Here is an 18,978-nt window from a genome sequence, read left to right on the forward strand (position 1 = left end):
TATATATATTTATTCAATGTTAATTTTTTTTGTTTTTATAGAAATATTATCTATATTTGATATTAAGAAGTTCTGGTAAAGTAAAATAATTAAGATTAGCGTATCATCAGAAATTAAAATAATCCTCATATATAATTTAATTTAAAATTTCATTTGAATTTTTTAATATTATTGCATGGTATAATTAGGGAAAAAATGTGACTTTCTTTTAAGTTTTAAGATTTTTTTCACCAAATCAATCATGAATTTAAATTTAATTTTATTGAGTAAACAAATATCATCATGTTGGGAAGAGAGACGATTTTTATCAAATATGATTTGTAAATTCTATAGTCAATTATGGTGAGTTTTTATTTGATAAAAAGATATTACTGTAGGATTTTTTATTTTTTTTTTAAATTCTAAGATTGTAATTAGAAGAAACCACAGAAACATGCGATCAGAGAAGAAATCACAGAAACATGCGATCAGAGAAGAAACCATGGTCGCCACTCCTCTGTGACGAACTCATCGAGGAAATCTTGTCTCGTCTTCCCGTGAAACCTTTGATCCAATTCAAATGTGTGTGCAAGGGATGGAACTCCCTGATGTCAGATCCCTATTTCATCAAATTGCACCTTAGCAAATCTGCTGCGAAGGACGATTTGGAACACCTTCAACTGATGAAAAATGTCTGCCTCAGATCCATCCCTGAAATCCACATGGAATCGTGTGATGTAAGTTCATTGTTCCATTCCCTACAAATTGAAACGTTCTTGTTCAATTTCGCAAACATGCCAGGTTACCATCTGGTCGGTTCATGTAATGGGTTGCACTGTGGGGTTAGCGAAATACCAGAAGGATACCGTGTTTGTTTCTGGAACAAGGCGACAAGGGTGATATCCAAAGAATCGCCAACGCTATCTTTTTCCCCGGGCATTGGTCGTAGAACAATGTTTGGGTTTGGCTATGATCCGTCAAGTGACAAATACAAGGTTGTAGCAATTGCATTGACTATGCTTTCACTTGACGTATCTCAAAAGACTGAGATGAAAGTTTATAGTGCGGGTGACAGTAGTTGGAGAAACCTTAAAGGTTTTCCTGTTCTTTGGACTTTACCTAAAGTTGGTGGAGTGTATCTGAGTGGAACCCTTAATTGGGTTGTTATTAAGGGAAAAGAAACCATTCATTCTGAAATCGTAATTATTTCTGTTGTCCTGGAGAAGGAGACTTGCAGATCATTGTTTCTTCCCGACGATTTTTGCTTTGTTGATACCAATCAATTCTGAAATCAGGTTCATCCGCCACTACCAATCAATTGCTTGCTTGAATCGCTTTTTAGGTTTTTTAATGTTTTTTTTTTCATTGTATATGTTTGTGCACTTTTTGCATGTTTTGTGCTTGTCTTGATTTTGATTATTGTATGCACTGCATGTGCACTTGAAGACTCTTGTACCATTAACTGATAATAATGGAGGTATTTCTTGTGTCCTGTAATTTTCTAATATTGTCAGTTCATTCACTCAGTTCTGTAAAGACTTGACAACATCTAGTAGCCATTGAAAAGAAGCCTCTAATACGCTTTGAGAACCCTAAAAGAAGTCTCTCATAACCTAATTTGCACTTTCGAAATAGATGTTAATAACTTGTATCCACATCCTTGGAGATACTTCTTTTAGTTGAAAGCTTCTAGGCATTTTTAGAGAATCAACTTTTGATCTTTGAGGATCAGTTCAGAGTCTCAGAATGTAACTTGAATAAAAAAGTTCATTGTAAACAGTTGAACCATTTGTTGCTAGAGAACTTGATTATCTTTGATTCACTGGGTTCACTCGGGCAGAGTTGGCTTTAACATTTTACAAAGTCTTCAAGCCATTATTGACAATGAAATTAATATCCGGTACATGATCAAGTCTTTCAACATTTTATCAGTACAAATATTGGCTTCACGTGAAGATCTTTATAAATATATATATATATATATATATATATATATATATATATATATATATATATATATAAAGTAGATGTGCGGACATTTTTGTAAAATCAACTTTCCTTCCTTTTTTTAGTCTCTATTTTAGTAAAATTGCATCTCATATTTAAATATATGTGCTAATTAATGACATTTAAAAATTTGTTCTCTCTTTTCACGGCTGTTTACTTTTAATCCAATTTATACGTACGTTTCAAAATAGTTGTTAATCACTCGTATTCATGTCGTTGGAGTTACTTCTCTTAGTTGAAAGCTACTGGGCGGTTTTAACCTATCAACTTTTGAGCTTTGTTTCTGTGTAAAGGTGTAAAGGTGTGGAGGAGGGAAAGCATATCTCTTGGATCAAATGGAAAAAAAAAATTTCTTGAGTAAGAGAAGGGAGGACTAGGAGTAAAGGATGTTGCAATGTTCATGGAATTGCTTGCGAAATGAAAATGAGGAAAATAATTAAGGATGATGGTAGTCATGGTTTTAAATAGCGGAGAACAGCCGTACTTGCGGCCATATCAATCGCATTTTTTTCGCAATGTAAAGGTTTTCTGGCAGACCACAACTTCAATTTAAAACCATGACGGGATTCTTTGGTGCAATGTTTTTAAATCAAAGTATGGGGGCTGAAGGGGATTGGGAAATTCAGATGTTGTGAAGAAAGCCTCCCTTTGGCGGAGAGATTTGGCAAAAGTATGAGGTGGCGAGGATCCAACTTTCAAACGTAGAATATTGGAGGCTAGGGAGTTGTAGGGATGCTAAATTCTGGCTGGACAACCGGAATGGTGATACAGTTTTTGGGCTTTGGCTGACAAGTATAGCAGGTTATTCAACAATTCTTGTAATCCGAATGCCCTGGTGGCTGAAATGGGATATTGGGTAAATAATTGGTGTCGCATATGCTTTTTCTCTGTGAGTTGTCTGATTCAGTTGGGAGAAAATGTTACTATTGAATGGGGCTGCAGGTACCCTCCCAAACAAACAATGTTATTTTTAGAGGGGCCAATGGGAATTGGGAAGCTGTGTTGTGTGGCCGCATGGGATCTGGCAAAACATAGAGCTTGGGCATGGATTAATGCGAAAGGGAAAGGAAGAAAATTCTCTTATTGTGAATGGGAGATGAATCCCAGGGCTTGTTTGAATTGTTTAACGTTATGATTGTTTCGATCTCTTTGTGAAGGAAAGGAGATCGATTGATATGATGATACAGGACTTACGTGAATGTTGAAGGAGTTGGTAAGGGTTGGCTTTTTTGTATAGCTTGCTTATTTGCTTTACACTTAGAAATATACGCACGAAGGGTCAACAGCAGATGATGGTTGGGTTTCATGGTTAAACTGTATTTGTGCTGCTGGTATAGATACACAGAAACCGTGTGAGTCCATTATTCCTTGTTGGTGCACGACCTTGTATTTATGTTGTTATTCCTTATACAAGCTCCTTTGGCGGATCAAAATAAATAAAAAATATTTTGAGCCTTGTGGACGAGATTCTAGAGGGTAATTTGAAGAAAAAGATCATTGTAAACAGTTGTAGCATTTGTTGCTAGAGAAATGATTATTTGGACTCACCAGGTTCACTAGAGCAGACTTGGCTTTAACTTTTTCAGACAGCTTCAAATTAATTCCATTTTTCATTATCAAATTGATATGAAGCACATGATCAAATCTTTCACAGTTTTTATTATAGTACAGAGATTAGCTTCACATGAATGGATGTTCTTTTTAGTATAACCAATGATTTTTATTAGATATATGTTTCAAAGTTTTAATTAAAAAAATCAACATGTCATTATTAATTAGAAGAATCTGATGACAAAATTGTGAGAAACTTATCTGATTTTTCTTCGTTTTCTTAACCCAAATCGACAAAAAATGTTAAGTGTGTGCTTTTTTTCTGCTTTTGCTATGGCTTTCCTAGTAGGTAGGCATTTATATAAGGATTTATTGCACTAAGTTTGTTAAGAAATCTGCCTTGTTTTTAGCTCTGCATCTTACGCCTGATTTATTTCCATTTTTATTACAGCTTTTATTAAAAGATTAACTAAATTTATCTCTCTAGTTATATTCACTGTTCAGGAAGATGTGTTGAGAAGTACATAATTTTGATTTAGAGTGTGTTGTCACTTCGCTGAAAGCCACAGAAACATGTAATCAGAGAAACAATCACGGTCGCTAAAAGAAAAGTGTAGGATTTCAAGTTAGGAACCAGAGTTGTTAAATTATAGAGCAATGCATGAGGTGTTAAAAGGAAAGTGTAGGATTCAAAGTTAGGAACCTGAGGTGTTAAATTGTAACGTATTGTATTAAATACGTTTGAAAATAAGTGTGAAGTCATAGGTATTGTATAATTCATGTGCAGTGGCTGCATGTAAAAGTTTTAGGGATTGGACTTGAATAAGAAAAATGAGACCCTAATGGATTCTTCAGAGTCTAGGCCTTGAGGGTAAATACACTCGGTTTGAGTGCTCCTTTAAATCTATGTTGATCTCATATGGTTAGAGCATTCACGCTAAACAGAATAACCCTAATTGATCACCTTATGATTTCTTTTAATAAGAGTGACCTGCTTACCCATTGTGTGGTGTATTTTATTATGTACTCCTAGGTGCCCTAGTGTTATTTTTCACTGACAAGATACCACATTCAATATAGGATTGAGTCTTAGTATATATGTTGCATAACGTCTGTGTAATGATCATTGTGACTTGCTACGTGATGGTGGGTAATGAATTGTGTGTGAGAGATGTTGTGTTGTACTTGAGATGTTTTGTTATGAACATGTGATTAATGTGAAGGTATAGAATATGATTTTGTGATTAAATCCTTAGGACAAGTGATGTTACACAATGATTGGTAAAATGATGTGAATTATGTTAAGTTAAGCTTGTGATATTTTAATTATATATGTGTGTGTCTTCGTTTATCTCTACCTGTTTAAAAATGTGATAATTCACTCCTCATGTGTTGTTTATGTTTGGATCATGTGATGATCTTAAACCTTGTGTTTGTGAGAGTAAATGGCTAGGTGAATTACTTTAAGAAACCTTGTGATGGAGGACTCCGAGACACAATATTTTGATAGGATGTGACATTGGAACAAGAGTTTTTATTTTAATTGCATGACGTATCAAACATGTCATTTTACTTTATTTGATAAACTTGAACAGTCTTGTTTTAAGTCATAAATATTTCTAAGAAATTTTATTTGGTAACAAGTGAAGCGAATGTGAACATTACCCACGTGGACTGATTTACGATTTTATTGAATAAAATTGATTTAATTAGATTCCGTATTTTATATATGTTTTTTTTCATTTATATGTATGTTGGAGTAGAAGGACGATTCTAAGTGGTACATTAACATGGCAGTGAGTAGATTGACTTCAGTACTTATACTGCAAAATCAATTTTTATTAAAACCTCAAGTGGCATATAAGCATGGACTTGTGATTTTTTCAGAAATGGGGCTACTCATTACTCATTAAGAATGATTTCTTTTTTTTAGGTGAATGAAAAATTATTTCAAGTATAAAATTTTACGCCCATATAGAATACCTATTGATCTCTTATGATAAATAGTTTTCTGATATCAACAGACGATAAAATTAAAATGAAGAAAAATTGTGCGGACAGAAATTAAATCAATTATTTTTACTAAAAAGGTTGAAAAGAAATGTAACACAGAAATGACAAAAACATTAATTTTAGGATAAAGCTGATTAATCACACTAGACAAAAAAGTTAGAATTAAAGTTGAAGTTTAATTTTTAAATATTATTAGTGTAAAAAAATTATATGATTATTTAATTAGATATTTTCTTAAATGGAATTTTTTAAAATAATTATGAATAATATGAGAGATCAAGTAATATCAAGAGTTACTTTTAAAAAGTTGGTTTTCATCTTCTCCCTTCATTTTCTTATATATAATCAAATGATTCTAAATTTCTAATGAATAACTCACTTTTCATCTTCACCCTTCATTGCGTATACAAACGTAAAATTCATACATCAATAAAACTATTAAATTGCATCAAAAACTCAAATACATGCATTGCTTTTAAAACATTACAAATACTCACAACTGTATTATTACTAAAAGTGACTTAAAATTAGAATTACTCATTTTTTGAAATTAACTATACTTTTTTCAAATTAACTATAATAAAAATTTAGATTGAATAAGTATTAGAAATAACCAAAAAAAAACTATCAATAATTTATAGTCAATGTTAAAAAAAATATAATAAAAAATGACAAGTTTTATATTAAACTTTTTAAGGATCAAATTTTCTAAACAAGCCCTCCCCTCAGCTACACCATTATTCTCCTCTTGCAGATGCAGATGTAATACCTAAATATAACATACAAATCCGTCACAAATAAAAATGCACTGTACCATATCATCTGCTACTACAAAAATATAAGCATTTCATCAGGCAGAACTCCAACCCCCCAACAATATAGGAATACAAAGCACCAGCTCCGCTAAGACTAAAAAAATAAAGTCGAAAAAGTTATTGGCTCCTTCTGTGAAAGGATTAAACAAATAAACCTTACCAAGAATAATTTCACATCTCCATCCCTCCCAATGGTTCCAACTAGTTACCTGCTTTTGCACTAAAAAAAATTGTTTCTTGATACACAAGGAATAAGATAAGGTGATATGGAACAAGTGAACGTGGTTGTTTTCTCCATCACTGATTTAAAAATATTTGCATACACCAATGGCAGATGCATACACCAGAAATTTTGTATTCACAAAACTTTGAATTGGCTTTTGCTCATAAAAATTACTCCTATCCCAATTATCTAACAGACTAATAATACATTCACTAATCTAGTAGAACAAAAAATAAAGTGTTCCTCTGCACAAGGGCAGAGAGAACGAGACAAAAAAAAACAAAGGAAAATTACAAGGAAAGAAGAGACGATCCTGTACACATGCCTCTATATTCGTCTCTTACCAAAGAAAATACTCTAAAAACAGTGGTAATATACAAGACCTATGAAACGAATGAAGTAAGCAATAATGCCTACCAATATAATTTTTCCTAATCTTTTGACAGGACCTACACAAAACAATGGATATCTATCTCCATATTACAAAGCCCTCATATATGACCAGCTTCGTCTGCACAAAAACCATAACAAAGTTTAAGTATTTTTTTCATTCTGCCATGAAAAAATAGATAAATACACAGAAAAGAAAAATCAAAGGCCATAAAGGAAAGAGAGGGAGGATATAGAAGGATTATATAATGGGGGTATCAAAAAATTGGCATTGAATAGGCTGAATGAACAAGCTGGTTCTTCCTCAGAAAAGGGGCTCTCTAGTTCTGTTTTTTTTATTTATTTATTTTCTTGGATTGCAGCCTTGTAACAGATTTATACCCCTATGATACAGCTCTAATTCAGTATCAACATTACTTTAGTTTTACCATTGCAATATCAAAAGAAATATTTACATCTAAAAAATACCATGGTTATTTACATAAATACCCAGCATCATAGTTATTAATCTCGGATAGTGGTACAACAAAGGGACTGGTCATATTATAATACAAACTAAATAATTTATACTGCACATACAAAATACAAATACTCAAAAATAATATACCCAAAATTAAATAAATTCATGATAAATAAGTCACAGTTTACACTCAGAATCACCATCAATCAAGGAGCAATAAGAATATAGAATGAAGTCAAAATATGAAAGATGATGGTCAAATTATCAGGGTAAAAAAACAGAAAACACATTAGACAAAAATTACGAAAATGTGAACGGTTGAATATTAAGGAAGAAAAAAACCCCAAAAAGGAGAAAAAAAAAAGCAGACATTTGTGAGCTCTGAAATGCTAACAGAGTGAGCTCTAATGCAAGAACAGAAAACTGTGATTGGTCATTGGCCAGAGAGGTCGGGCCAGGGCAGAAAAAGATGCTAGCAATGATATCTATTATCTATCTATTACTATATATTAGAAGTTTTCCCGTCCTCTCTCTCTCGCTCTTCCCCTGCCACATGTCATTATGTGGTTAAAATTTTCCCGCCAAAGCTACAATACACAACTAAGGAGCTTTTTTTGGGTACTCCCAAAAAGCTCTATTGAAACGGAATCAAAACAGCATGGTTAATATTTAATCAAATATTAATTGTTTCGACTTCTGACCATATATAATTATTGCAAATATTAATTACTTTACAAAATTAAGAAAGTATTTTCATTGAACTGACAGAAATATTCTTATTTAATAATTACTCATAAATATTTTAACTGATCTTGCATTAATTAATATTTTTATTAAGTGTATATTATATTAAAATATAAAGATAAGAAAATATAGAAAATTATTTTTAACAAAATATTTCTCTAACATTTATGTTTGTAAACAGTACTAATTTTGTTGCATTTCATTTTTGTTGGAAAAGCTCTCCTAATTGTGGATACCCCTTAGCCTACCTTACTTTTGGCCTCTTTAGGTGGTGATTTAGTCCAACATCAACTAAAGATAAAATCAAACTAAAATATATAAGTGTGGGACAAACTTCACCTTATAAACCGATTTTGTATGATTGAGTTAGGCCTATAACCCACTTTCTAAAATGGTACTAGAGTCTATTCTAGATCCATCGTTGGGTCACCTGCATTTGGCACACTCCAGGCTGAAAGTCCTGGGAGTGAGGTGTAACATCCCAATTTTCATAAACTAGATTAAAAAGGATTTTTATTTATAAATAAATAGGGTTTTAAAAAAATGATGAGATTTTATAAATAAAATAAATAAGATATAATTATTAATTAAAATAGTGATTTAAGAGAAAATAAAAAGGGTATTTTATTTATTTGTTTGATAGAGAATAAAATAAAGTTTATTTTTTTATAAAATAAAAAATAAATAAATAGAGTAGACTTAACTATAAATAGTGTTAGGTCAGTTTTCACACTGACGGTGCCTTTTCTTTTCCTCATTTTTTCGTTTTTCTCATTCTCCTCTCAAAACCCTTTCTTTTCCCGCAGCCCACCAAACCTGTCTCAGAAACACGACGATCTGGGACTTATTCACCGTTGGATCGTCGTGAAATTTGATTACCACGTTCGAAACCATATTCTGAGCATTCTCACCATTGGGAATTGCAAAAACATGTCGGAGCTAAGAGAAATACCCTTCGCACCGTACCTTTCTCTTTTCCCGCAAAAACCCCTAACGGTCTCAGTAAAACTAAAATCCCGGTTTCGATAACCGTTGGATTTTCATTCAATTTGGATATGTTGTTCACAATTCAATTATTCACACTTCCACCGTTGGGATTTGGGAAATAATATTCGTGGAGGGAGAAAAAGGAATCACATGAAGACAGTACAAGTGGAGACTTCAATCACTTCTCCGTCTCTCTAACGTTTGGGAACTCTATCAGAGCAGTTGGAGGAAAAACCGAAGGAATTTTAGGAAACCGCTAGAGATGCCGCTGTCACTGTCGGAAGACACGTGAGTCCGCTTAGAGGTAAGGGATGAGTTTGTCGAAATTGGGGGTTAGAATGAACATGTGTAGGGATCCTTAAAGAACTAAATTTGGGTTTATTTTGAAATGTTTATTGAATTATAACTTTTCCTTTATGATTATAAAAACAATATTATTGTGTTCTATGTACCAATTGATGTCTTGATGAGAATTGATTGATAAACTTGAGTGCTCTTGATGTCTTTGTGTTTAACCCATGATTTTAATTAATTGATTTTGATACAATTGTGAGAAACTATTTCAGAGGTTTTACACCCCATGTTGTGATAAAATCTTTTGTATAAATTGTTATGTTTAGGTTATGAAATGATGATTCAAACTGTGCGTATGTGATAAATGGAACATGTGACGGATGATGAAATACATGTGTATTGAGATTAAATGTATGTATTGAGTTGTGAACTATGAACTGTGCAATCACACAATTGTAAGACCCTTTAAGGGCGACGAGTATTGTGATGGGGTCCACTGTGGGAAACCGACGAGTTAAAATAATTTTGAAAACAATTGAGTAAATGTGTGTATTGCATAGTTTCATTTGGAAACCCGACGAGTTAAAATAATTTTAAAATAATTATTGTAAAACTTTTACTTAATTATTCATTCATTGATCATTGTTATATATTTTACATTTATGTAATATAGTATATTCTTAAATTATTATATACTCCAATAATGGTTTTTAGTAATTATAAAAAATTATTTGTAGTTATTAAAATGGACTATGATTCGGAGAAACATATCTAATTTTTCTTTTTTCTTTTTCTTAAATATATGTCATAAAATTTTAAAATATGTTGAAGAATCTGATGATAAAAACTGTGAGAAACATATCTAATCTTTCTTCTCTTTCTTAACCCAAATGGACAAAAAATGTTATGTGTATCTAAATCAGGATTTATTGCACTAAATTTGTTAAGAAATTGTTTTTAGCTCCTGCATCTTTCGCCTAATTTATTTCCAATTTTATTAGAGCAATTATTAAAAGATTAAATAAATTTATCTCTGAAATAAAATATATTCATTTATCGAAGGGTTAAACCCTAGAAACATTGGGACATATATATATGCACTGTTCACGAAGGTGCATGTCTTGATAGGTACAGAATTTGGATTCAGAGTGTTTTGGCGCTTCGCTGAAAGTCATAGAAACATGTGACCAGAGAAGAAACCATGGTCGTCACTCCTCTGTAACGAAATCATCAAGGAAATCTTGTCTCGTCTTCCCGTGAAACCTTTGATCCAATTCAAGTGTGTGTGCAAGGAATGGAACTCCTTCATTTCAGAACCCTATTTCATCAAATTGCACCTTAGCAAATCTGCTGCAAAGGACGATTTGGAACACCTTCAATTGATAAAAAAATGTCTGCCTCGGATCCATCCCTGAAATCCACATGGAATCGTGTGATGTAAGTTCGATATTCCATTCCCGACAAATTGAAACGTTCTTGTTCAATTTCGCAAACATGCCAGGTTACCATCTGGTCGGTTCATGTAATGGGTTGCATTGTGAGGTTAGCGAAATACCAGAAGGATACTGTGTTTGTTTCTAGAACAAGGCGACAAGGGTGATATCCAGAGAATCCCAAACGCTGTCTTTTTCCCCGGGCATTGGTCCTAGAACAATGTTTGGGTTTGGCTATGATCCGTCAAGTGACAAATACAAGGTTGTAGCAATTGCGTTGACTATGCTCTCACTTGACGTATCTGAAAAGACAGAGATGAAAGTTTATGGCGCGGGTGACAGTAGTTGGAGAAACCTTAAAGGTTTTCCTGTTCTTTGGACTTTACCTAAAGTTGGAGGAGTGTATCTGAGTGGAACCCTTAATTGGGTTGTTATTATGGGAAAAGAAACCATTCATTCTGAAATCGTAATTATTTCTGTTGACCTAGAGAAGGAGACTTGCATATTATTGTTTCTTCCCGATGATTTTTGCTTTTTTGATACAAATATTGGAGTTTTTAGAGACTCGCTGTGCGTTTGGCAAGATAGCAACACCCATCTTGGCTTGTGGCAGATGAGGAAGTTTGGAGATGACAAGTCTTGGATTCAATTAATAAATTTTAGTTATTTACATCTTAATATTCATCCTTATGAAGAAAAATCCATGATTTTACCATTGTGCATGTCTAACAACGGAGACTTCTTCATACTGAAATTCACTAGAAATGTTGATGATGAATACCAAACAATTCTGTATAACCAGGGGGATGGTAAGTCTCAAGTTTTTGTCATTCCCTCAAATAGTTTCAGAACGTTGTTGTGGCGCAACCTCAAGATTTTTACCAAAAGTTTGGTCATCCCTTATTGAAATTCTACAGATGTAAGTTCTTGATTACCCTATTTAATTGGCATCATCTAATTTCTGTCTTTTCAATTATATAATGATAATCTCGAACGCTTTGTCAGATGTTTAATACTTTCACTTAATTATGTGAGATCTAATCTATATCATGTATTAACATATATTCTTCTATTGGGTTGTGAATTACTACTAGAAATGTAGCATCTGGTAACCAATTTATTAGCGTGTAAAGAAATATTGTGGATTCTAATAAAATGTCATTTGTTAACATTTATACAAATTGTTACTGTTGCCTGCTTCTCTTTTGTTATCACTACCATTATCAAATTAGTAAGCTGATATATCTGTGTTGGGCATCATATTACATTCTTAGATAAAATTAGATATAAATTTCATTTATAAGAAAATTTAAGAAAAGAAGTAATGAAACCACTGCATGTGAATTCAAGGATTCATTCATCAGCATCTCAATCTTAATCTGTGCTATCTTTGTCTGATCTCTCCGACCTATGCTCTCTCTCTCTGTCTTTCTTTGACATGTTTTCTCTCCCTCTCTTTCTCCAAATGCGAGCTTCATCAATCTCTGCGACACTAGATCTGAATATTTGTGCTATTTTTACTGTATGACTTTAGCTTTGAACGATTTCAACCTATAATCACAGGTTTTATACTTTTTGATATATATGTCGGTTTCCATTTTACATTTGCATTCGATCAAAGCAATCTTTTTTGTGATTTATTCTCGGTCATTCACCTCTTTCATTGCTTTGTAAGTTTTGAATCGTAATTACAGGATTTTAGTGAAATAGAAGTTAGATCATTCTACAGATCCTTGGTCATTTCATATTTCATTGATTCTTACTTCTACAATTTCATTCTACAGATCATTGGTCACAGGTTTTATACTTTCTGATATATATTTCTTGCATCGGCATGCTACATCTGTTAAACTTTGCTTAACCAACTTTCTAAGACTTTCAACTAACAAAGTTTTTTTTTGCAGGTACGGAGACAGAAAGAATGGTACATTATACTGTAGTATTTATGTCGCTAGTTCTTTAAATTGGAATATCATCATTGAGAAACAGATACTGATGCGTTGTTGTAACTGTGACAATTATTAGCACTATGGCTAATATATTTCAGACATAATTGACTTTATATATATGTTCAATTCAGTTATCAATTTATCAGGTTGCAACTGTTCCTTGGAAACGATACCTGGCTATAATACACATAGTCTAAACTCTTAACTGTTATAGTTGAATCCCTTAGATGCAATGTGATCTTGCTGGTCGAGTGCAACCTCGAGTTTCTTAGAGGTTGTATCAAAAACTGATACTTGACACAATGCCTCAATACCAATTAAGCTGAAATTATCCACCGACTTTGCAGGTGGTTATACACATAGATGGATTCTTAACTCTTAAGTTTATTTAATTTTCTAATATATTAAATTTTTCTTAACTCATATTATAGACTAATTAGTATACTATCTTTTTTATTAGAGCAGAGTTACTAAATATATTGAAAAGATGGGAATTTATGTGACACATGTTCAACGCAATTATACACTAGCAACTTTCATAAAAGCATGCTGAACGAATTGGATTCAAGCCTATATATAAGAAGTTTTCTAATAAATCTCATTTGCTAAAATGATGTAAATAATATTTTCTAGTATTTTAAATCATGATCCAGTTATAGAAGCAGTTACTAGAAGGTAGATCAGTTACAATTTTCACCGGTCGGGCAAATTTCCATTACATTTTGTGTGACTCCAGATGATATTGATTGTCCCTATGCTCGATCCTTGATCAGCTTACAGGTTATGACTCAAAACCTGATTTTAGTGGTCATACTCATATCATTATCATTACATGCTAAGTCCTCATGGTTCATGATGAAGTCTGTATATAAAAATACTACATGCATGTATGTGTACATTATGGAAAAATACTGCCAACACCTTATGTTGGGGGAAATGTCTTGAAAATTATGACCAGGCCTTGCTTAAAGGTAGGTGTAGCTTTGGAGTGTCGATCACAAATGTTAAATTGAAAATTTTAGTTATGTAAATTTGAGTCTAGTTTATCTATTCTGGATAAATGTACCAAGTTACTTGCTTCAGGGAATAGAAGAGAAGACTGCCAACTTGAAAGGAAGTGAGAAGGCTCTAGTTGCACGGCATGAAGCTAGCAATGCTGTAGTAGGTACTGCAGTAGCAAACCTTCTTGCTGGACAGCCACATGTTGAGGTAAACCATGGAAAATGCTCTATTTTTGACCATTAAATATGTCAATGCCATTGCAGATATGTGGATGATGCTTGGACCAAGTTACTTGTCTGCTTGAATTTTTGGATCTGTCACACTATTGAACTATAATTATTCTCAAATACTCTGATTGATGATTTGTTGTTCATACAGGCTCTGGTTATCAGACTCCTGGTTTAATGACTTGTGACCAAAATTGGTTAATTTCAGTTTTTATTTTTTTATTTTTAGGTGTGGACTTTGGAATATCTTATTTTAGAATTCATTTATCTTGTTTTATGGTGGGAAATTAAAGAAAAGTATAAATCTGTTATGTGTGATATTCAACGATAATAAAACATGTAATAAATCAAATATTTTGTTCCATTTTGTAAATACACTAGTGCTTCATGGGTGTGCCTCTTGGCACTCCCACTAGTCCCGCTGCTCTAACAATTTTTTTATCCTCAAAATACCCTTCAATGAATACTTGTTCCTTATTTCTTATCTAACAAGTAATTGTTATATTTACGCTGATTCCTTATGATTAAAAATAATGATTTGTTAATTTAAAACCATTTTATTGTTTTTTAATTCCTAATTAACCTCAGTTATGTGATTTTTTTTCTCTTTTCATTTTTTTTTCTTTCCTTTACTATATAAGACACACTAAATTCAGGTTTTCAATAATAAAAACTGAAGAATATATTCCTTCATGAAGGATAAGTTGAAGTTTCCTCCACAAGATTCCTTTAAAGAATATACTTATTGTATATATATACTTTTGAAGTGTGGTTCTACTGGTAGATAAGAAAATTAAAATTGTATTAATTTGAAGGGCTAATCTTACTGTTTTGGAGGGTCTTGGTGCTCATTTAGAAGGTAACTCTACATGCTGTATTTTATATTTGGTGATTGGTGGAATGTATGTGTTGATTGCCAAAAAATTAATAGTGAATACTTGCAATTTTTAAAACTTAAATAAATGGTTAGTATCTATGTTTAGGGATAAGGCTTAACTATAAAATAGAAGGTCTTATATGTAGTATGTCATACTTATATCCTGTTGCCACCAATATTTTCATAGTTTTCTTGTTAGCATGTTAATTTCTTTTGTTGTTATGTTCATTTTGTACTGTATTAATTAAATTCCTATGCGTGTAATGTATGGTATTCTTTTCCAAGGTTGGATTTTATACAAGAAAAGCCAGTAACTAAATGATGAATATCCTTAAGTTTGCATCATTTATTTTCCGCCTTCTTGCAAACTATGTCTAAATGAAATTGAAAGCTCTTTTTTCTTTCTATGCATTTATTACAATTCTTTCTCAATTATGACAAGTACATATATAATAATTTTGAATGATTTTTGTTCACCAATTTTTTGTGCATATAGTTAAAGTAAGATTTAAATTTTGATAATTGTTTTTATATTTACATGCAACATAAGTTCATAAATTAAGCTTATATGTATATATATTTATTCGATGTTAATTTTTTTTGTTTTTATAGAAATATTATCTATATTTGATATTAAGAAGTTCTGGTAAAGTAAAATAATTAATATTAGCGTATTGTCAGAAATTAAAATATTCCTCATATATAATTTAATTTAAAATTTCATTTGAATTTTTTAATATTATTGCATGGTATAATTAGGGAAAAAATGTGACTTTCTTTTAAGTTTTAAGATTTTTTTCACCAAATCAATCATGAATTTAAAATTAATTTTATTGAGTAACAAAATATCATCATGTTGGGAAGAGAGACGATTTTTATCAAATACGATTTGTAAATTCTATAGTCAATTATGGTGAGTTTTTATTTGATAAAAAAATATTACTGTAGGTTTTTTAATTTTTTTTAAATTCTAAGATTGTAATTAGAAAAATTATCTTAAATTCTATAGATTCTAAGTTGACTTTTGGAAAAACCATCTTAGGCAGGGTTTAGAGAAATTTGTAGGGGTCACCATGGAAGCTTTCTTGTGGGGTCTTATGATAATAAACTAGAGAAAGCTTTAAATTCTAAAATGAATCAAATCATTATTGTTCTAACTTTCATTTGTGAAATGTTGTCAAAATGTTAAACAACTCAGAAGCAAATTAAAGTTAGACTCAGACCTCAAATTTGCAAAAGAAAGATTCGAAAGAATTGAAAGTTTTGAAGAGGCAATATGCAGCACTACCAAAACAAGAAAAATTTAGCATTTACCAGCAGTAATTGTTATTAGCTTTTGTTTATTTGATTTGGGTAATATAGATAGGTACCAGGGTAAGCAGGATTTTATTACAAAAGATTTATCCATTGAAGTTTTATTTATTTTTCTTTAAATAATTTAATTTATATAAAATAATTACGCATCATATTTCTTGTTTTTCGTACCTTAGAATTTCATACCGTATAGCAGCATTGTTATGAGAAAACATATTAACATCTGAATTGTTAAACATTAAAAACATGTACACATGTATGAACTTTTTGCGTGAAAGTATATTGATATTTGAATTGCTAAGATATATATATATATATATATATTTCATTTTAATTGTCGAACCTTTCTCTAGTTTATTATCATAATAATTTAATATGAAATTTTTTCCCTATATTCTGTCTCTTCTCGCCTAACTAAAGATTTATTGAAGATTTTTTTATCAGCAAATTTAAATTCTTGTTTCTATTTTTTTCATTCCAATTAAATTTGGGAGCATTTTATTTATTATTTGTTTATAGTTTTTTTACTTCATTGTTATAATATTTAAAAACTTTATAATATTTTTTTACTGAAAATTTTCTTATTGTAAAACTTTTATGTAATTTAGTAAAAAAATTGCAAAATTTCCTCACTGTTACGCAATTTTTTCCATCTACTCTATTAATTAATTTACAAAACTATTTTTACGTAGTAATTATAAAATATATTATATTCTTAAATTATTATATACTCAAATAATAGTTTTTAGTAACTATAAAAAAACATTATTCTTTAGTTATTAAAATGGATATCATCTAAAATAAATATAATTATTTTCCCAAACTAAATACTATGCAGAGCAGAGGCCCATAAATAGTGAGAAACATATCTAACTTTCCTTTGTTCTTTTTCTTAAATATATCTCGTAAAATTTTAAAATATGTTGAAGAGTCTGATGACAAAAATTGTAAGAAACATATCTAATTTTTCTTATTTCTCTTAATCCAAATGGACAAAAAAATGTTATGTGTATTTAACTGAGGATTTATTGCACTAAGTTTGTTAAGAAATCTGCCTTGTTTTTAGCTCTGCATCTTACGCCTGATTTATTTCCAATTTTATTACAGCTTTTATTAAAAGATTAACTAAATTTATCTCTCTAGTTATATTCACTGTTCAGGAAGATGTGTTGAGAAGTACATAATTTTGATTTAGAGTGTGTTGTCACTTCGCTGAAAGCCACAGAAACATGTAATCAGAAAAGCAATCACGGTCGCTAAAAGAAAAGTGTAGGATTTCAAGTTAGGAACCAGAGTTGTTAAATTATAGAGCAATGCATGAGGTGTTAAAAGAAAAGTGTAGGATTCAAAGTTAGGAACCTGAGGTGTTAAATTGTAACGTATTGTATTAAATACGTTTGAAAATAAGTGTGAAGTCATAGGTATTGTATAATTCATGTGCAGTGGCTGCATGTAAAAGTTTTAGGGATTAGACTTGAATAAGAAAAATGAGACCCTAATGGATTCTTCAGAGTCTAGGCCTTGAGGGTAAATACACTCGGTTTGAGTGCTCCTTTAAATCTATGTTGATCTCATATGGTTAGAGCATTCACGCTAAACAGAATAACCCTAATTGATCACCTTATGATTTCTTTTAATAAGAGTGACCTGCTTACCCATTGTGTGGTGTATTTTATTATGTACTCCTAGGTGCCCTAGTGTTATTTTTCACTGACAAGATACCACATTCAATATAGGATTGAGTCTTAGTATATATGTTGCATAACGTCTGTGTAATGATCATTGTGACTTGCTACGTGATGGTGGATAATGAATTGTGTGTGAGAGATGTTGTGTTGTACTTGAGATGTTTTGTTATGAACATGTGATTAATGTGAAGGTATAGAATATGATTTTGTGATTAAATCCTTAGGACAAGTGATGTTACACAATGATTGGTAAAATGATGTGAATTATGTTAAGTTAAGCTTGTGATATTTTTACTATATATGTGTATGTCTTCGTTTATCTCTACCTGTTTAAAAATGTGATAATTCACTCCTCATGTGTTGTTTATGTTTGGATCATGTGATGATCTTAAACCTTGTGTTTGTAAGAGCAAATGGCTAGGTGAATTACTTTAAGAAACCTTGTGATGGAGGACTCCGAGACGCAATATTTTGATAGGATGTGACATTGGAACAAGAGTTTTTATTTTAATTGCATGACGTATCAAACATGTCATTTTACTTTATTTGATAAACTTGAACAGTCTTGTTTTAAGTCATAAATATTTCTAAGAAATTTTATTTGGTAACAGTGAAGCGAATGTGAACATTACCCACGTGGACTGATTTACGATTTTATTGAATAAAATTGATTTAATTAGATTCCGTATTTTATATATGTTTTTTTTCATTTATATGTATGTTGGAGTAGAAGGACGATTCTAAGTGGTACATTAACGATGGCAGTGAGTAGATTGACGATGTACTTATACTGCAAAATCAATTTTTATTAAAACCTCAAGTGGCATATAAGCATGGACTTGTGATTTTTTCAGAAATGGGGCTACCCATTACAAATTAAGAATTATTTCTTTTCTTTTTTTTAGGTGAATGAAAAATTATTTCAAGTAAAAACTTTTACGCCCATATAGAATACCTATTGATCTCTTATGATAAATAATTTTCTGATATCAACAGACGATAAAATTAAAATGAAGAAAAATTGT

The 18,978-nt window shown here is 31.3% G+C and overlaps 1 protein-coding gene across 1 annotated transcript; it reads left to right on the forward strand.

The window, feature by feature from the left end:
* The first annotated feature begins 461 nt into the window (after nt 1-461).
* LOC114404338 (F-box/kelch-repeat protein At3g23880-like) lies at nt 462-1,268 on the forward strand. Its single transcript, XM_028367337.1, has one exon. It carries the CDS (start codon nt 462-464, stop codon nt 1,266-1,268), a length of 807 nt encoding a protein of 268 aa, XP_028223138.1.
* The last annotated feature ends 17,710 nt before the right edge of the window (nt 1,269-18,978 follow it).

The sequence above is a fragment of the Glycine soja genome, unplaced genomic scaffold (assembly GCF_004193775.1).
Source record: "Glycine soja cultivar W05 unplaced genomic scaffold, ASM419377v2 tig00020871_1_pilon, whole genome shotgun sequence".
NCBI lineage: Eukaryota > Viridiplantae > Streptophyta > Magnoliopsida > Fabales > Fabaceae > Glycine > Glycine soja.

Bases quoted from the DNA above. Each gene is read 5' to 3' on its own strand.
- LOC114404338 (XM_028367337.1), top strand. From the start codon at position 462: ATGCGATCAGAGAAGAAACCATGGTCGCCACTCCTCTGTGACGAACTC.